The sequence below is a fragment of the Plectropomus leopardus genome, unplaced genomic scaffold, assembly GCF_008729295.1.
Source record: "Plectropomus leopardus isolate mb unplaced genomic scaffold, YSFRI_Pleo_2.0 unplaced_scaffold2270, whole genome shotgun sequence".
NCBI classification, from domain to species: domain Eukaryota; kingdom Metazoa; phylum Chordata; class Actinopteri; order Perciformes; family Serranidae; genus Plectropomus; species Plectropomus leopardus.
In genome coordinates, this window is record NW_024624604.1 from 5553 (window position 1) to 9343 (window position 3791).

A 3791-nucleotide genomic window follows, 5' to 3' on the forward strand; every position below is an offset into this window, starting at 1 on the left:
CGCCTACGTGGCCTTGGATTGTAAATAATGACAGTTAGTGTGGTGGCTGCAATAGAAATAAAGCTGCTAATGTTTTGAACATGCTTCTTAGAATGTTATCACCAGAGAAGAAGTCGCAGTACATCACTCAATGGAATCAACATTTCGAAAATATCACTTAACTTTTGCGCAAATCTGTAATGGAAACCCGCCTGATGAATATGCACACATGCTAACACTTCTCTTTTATATGTTTGTCTTTTTATTCCTTAATGTGCCTTTGTCTCAATCACCCTCCCTTCCTCTCAGGAAAACAACCTGATGGAGCTGTTCAGAACAATCAGAACAAAGGTAAAAGCTCATCACATGTGCATAATGTGTGTGTGTGTGTGTGTTCGTGTGTGTGTGTGGTGTGTTTGTGCGTGCCTGATGTAGAATGAGCTTACTTCATCTGCAGAATCGGTGCTTAAGAGAGTATACTGTCATGTTTTTACATTTTTTGTGTGTGTGTGTGTGTGTGTGTTTGTGTGTGTGTTTTCAGCCAAGAAGCAGGACGGGGGTGTTGCCATGGAAATGCAGCCCCTGAAAAGTGCAGAAGGAGGGGAGGTGGAGGACAGAGAGAAGAAGAAGACCAATGTTCCGAAGAAAGAGAAGAGTGTGCTTCAGGGCAAACTCACCAAACTCGCTGTTCAGATTGGCAAAGCAGGTAAAGAACTGTCACACCGAAACCCGGCAGCTTTCACACTCTGCGAGTCATTGGGGAACTGGGATAGAAGAAAATAGTGAACACACACACACACACACACACACACAACACACACACACACACACACACACACACACACACATTTATACATATATATATATATATATATATATCAGTGGAAATTAGAGTAGCAATCACATGGACTAAAAGTGCTATTTTCCTGATCTTTTTAAATTGACTTAAATTCCCCTGACTGTAATCAGCTCAGACAATATCAGGTCCTTCTGTAAGTTATTGAAGAATGAAGAGGGGTCAGCAAATTTAAAAGCTTTTTTTGCCAAGTTCTGTGTGAACTTTGGGGACCAACATCAAGAAGATACTGTACCATATTGATTCTGTTTTTTTACACATGTATGTACCCAAATAAGAAGGAACCAGCCCAAGTAGACTTTTATTTCTAAAAAACAATCAATGCGAGAGTCTGCAGATGGACAGAGAAGGCCATTTAGTAGCAGCGTGCAGTGGTGTATGCGGTTTCCACAGCCAGTAATAAAATGTAGAGCGCAATAGTACACAGTATCTAACTTCTTTAGGCACTGGTCAGGTGCATTCATCGAGCAGATCCCTATAGTCCAACAAAGGTCAAAATGTTGCTAAATTCAGGTGTTTTCTTGCCTGGAGCAGGAAACTGGATTTATTAGTGAAAAAGAAACTTAATTTAGGTTTCATCTTGAGAGGTTATTAGGTTAGGACAATTAGCTGTTAACTTTTTTCATTTGAAAAGGGTATGACTTTGGATTTGTCTGCATTTAAAATTGCATAACTGTAATAGTTTTTACTACTGAGGGGGATGAACAATAAACAGTTTCATCTGCATAAAAATGGTGAGCAGCATTTGATAAGTTGTCACAGAAACTATTTACATATATAGAAAACAATAGTGAGCCTAATGACAGAGCAAGTTCTCTGTGAATAACATAAATGAATTGTAAAAGTTGCAAAACGTTGCACAGCAGATGAGAAGAGTCATACTGAATTATGTTTTATTACAGCTCAATAACAGAGAGGCATGTTATAAAAACATACTGTCTAGTGCTGTAAACTGTGATGGAATTTGATCACATAGGTAAAGCAATGCAGTGAGTGATAAAGCAGCAGGCGTGCATTACTTCAGAATATCCAAACATAAATATGAAATAAAGCTAGAGCAGACTGACTGACACACTGTTCTTTAATTTTCTTTACAGGTTTGGTGATGTCGGCCATCACCGTCATCATCCTGGTGTTGTACTTTGTCATCAACACGTTTGTCGTTGAAGGTCTGTGTGTGCACAATATCCCCCTAAAATGCACATGCCATGCTATACACATTGTACTCATGCCATTGTGGTAAAAATATTGACCATGTGAGCATGAGTCACACTTTAAAACTTCTGGGAACCCAAATCACCAAAAACTTCATTAACATGTAGTTTAGGGTCTTCCATGCATAATTAAAAAAAAAAAAAAAGTTAAAAAAAACGTTGTCTTCAATAAACTTGTGTGGCATGGAGTAAGTGCACAGGCGTTCCCTCTTCAGTATTTATTTTCACTCAGATTGTGATTATCTACAGATTTTTGTAGATACCTAATAAGACCCTGCACTTTAACATAATATGTGCAATCTTGTTATTTCAAGCCATGTTTCCAGAGGCTTTAAAGTGGATGGTTTGGTCTTAATATGCAGTGTGGTGTGTGTTGCAGGTCGCACGTGGTTGACAGAGTGCACTCCGGTCTACATCCAGTATTTTGTCAAATTCTTCATCATTGGAGTCACTGTGCTGGTGGTGGCTGTCCCAGAAGGCTTACCTCTCGCTGTCACCATATCTCTGGCTTACTCTGTCAAGGTAGACCCCCCTCCCACCCCATACACTTTACTGAGTGCAAAGCAAATGGAAAAGTGGGAGCTGCTGTCTTGTAAACCAGTGTATTAGTGTGCACATTGGAAACAACCTTTGTTAAGGAGGTCATGCTCCCATTGTCTCTCAGAACCCTAGTTGTGCTCTTTTCGACTCAGCAGTCTCGGTATGATTTTCTCTGTGTCCCAGACTTTCCAGCTGTCAAAATCCAAAAACTTTTAGCCAGAAAAAACCTCTTGAGATTAAAAGTCTCTTTTTCAAGACTTTTTCAAGAGTGTTCTGGCGGAGACAGGCTGCAACATCAGTTACAGAGGATCAACATAGAACCAAAAACATGCATTAAATTATGCAAAATAAGAAATATAAAACATAAAATGTTGATATGCGCTACATGGGATAGGTGATATTATCGTTTTGTATAGTTTTTTATTGTTTAATTTTATTAAACCAAGAACTGAGCCTTGGGGAACTCCACTCCTCATGTTGGTTTGCTCAGACGCATAATACCCATTTAAGACAAAATAGTTCCTGTTGTGAGGATGAGATTTGAATCACTTTAGCACTGTGCCTGAGGGCCTAATCCAGTTATCCAGTCTGACCGGTGGTATGCCATGGCCAACTGTGTCAAAGGCAGCCTTAAATCTGATTCTACCAGAGCTGAAATCTTGCCTTACTCAGTTTGTAATCAAATATCATTGAGCTCATTAACCCTTAGGGCCCGCTTTAATATGACACACACTCATATCGCTTTGCGCACAAAATGCGCTTTTCAGAATCAAGCTTAAAAAAATATTATGCATTAATATTATTTTATACTTTAATTAAGTTATGTTTTAACCCAACATCAGTCCTAATCATAAATATCAAATAGTCATTCATTTTTAGAATATTAACCCATGCTCTGTTTTGGGCCCAATTCTTTTTTCATTGTACATGCTGCCTCTAGGTTCTATTTTTGAAAAACATAATGTTTCATTTCATTGTTTTGCTGACGACATACAAATTTATATGCCATAAAAATTACAAAGTAAGGGTTCACTGCAGCCTTTACTTGATTGTCTAAGAGACATTAAAACATAAAACTTGGATGAGCTTAAACTTTCGTCTCCTAACAGGCTCTAGAAAGATAGACCACATTGCCCCTGTGCTGCGTTCACTGCACTGGCTCCCTGTTCGCTACAGAATTAGTTTTAAGATCTTGTTGTTAA

General features: G+C 38.7%; 1 protein-coding gene across 1 annotated transcript; it reads left to right on the forward strand.

Annotated features, from left to right (window-relative positions):
- Window positions 1-540: 540 nt before the first annotated feature.
- Window positions 541-2571, forward strand: LOC121966003 (plasma membrane calcium-transporting ATPase 3-like; the record flags this gene model as incomplete). The annotated part of the gene is made up of 3 exons (XM_042516108.1): window positions 541-685; window positions 1933-2004; window positions 2429-2571. Coding segments are annotated over exons 1-3 (354 nt in total), but the record flags the coding sequence as incomplete, so codon positions are not given.
- Window positions 2572-3791: the final 1220 nt, after the last annotated feature.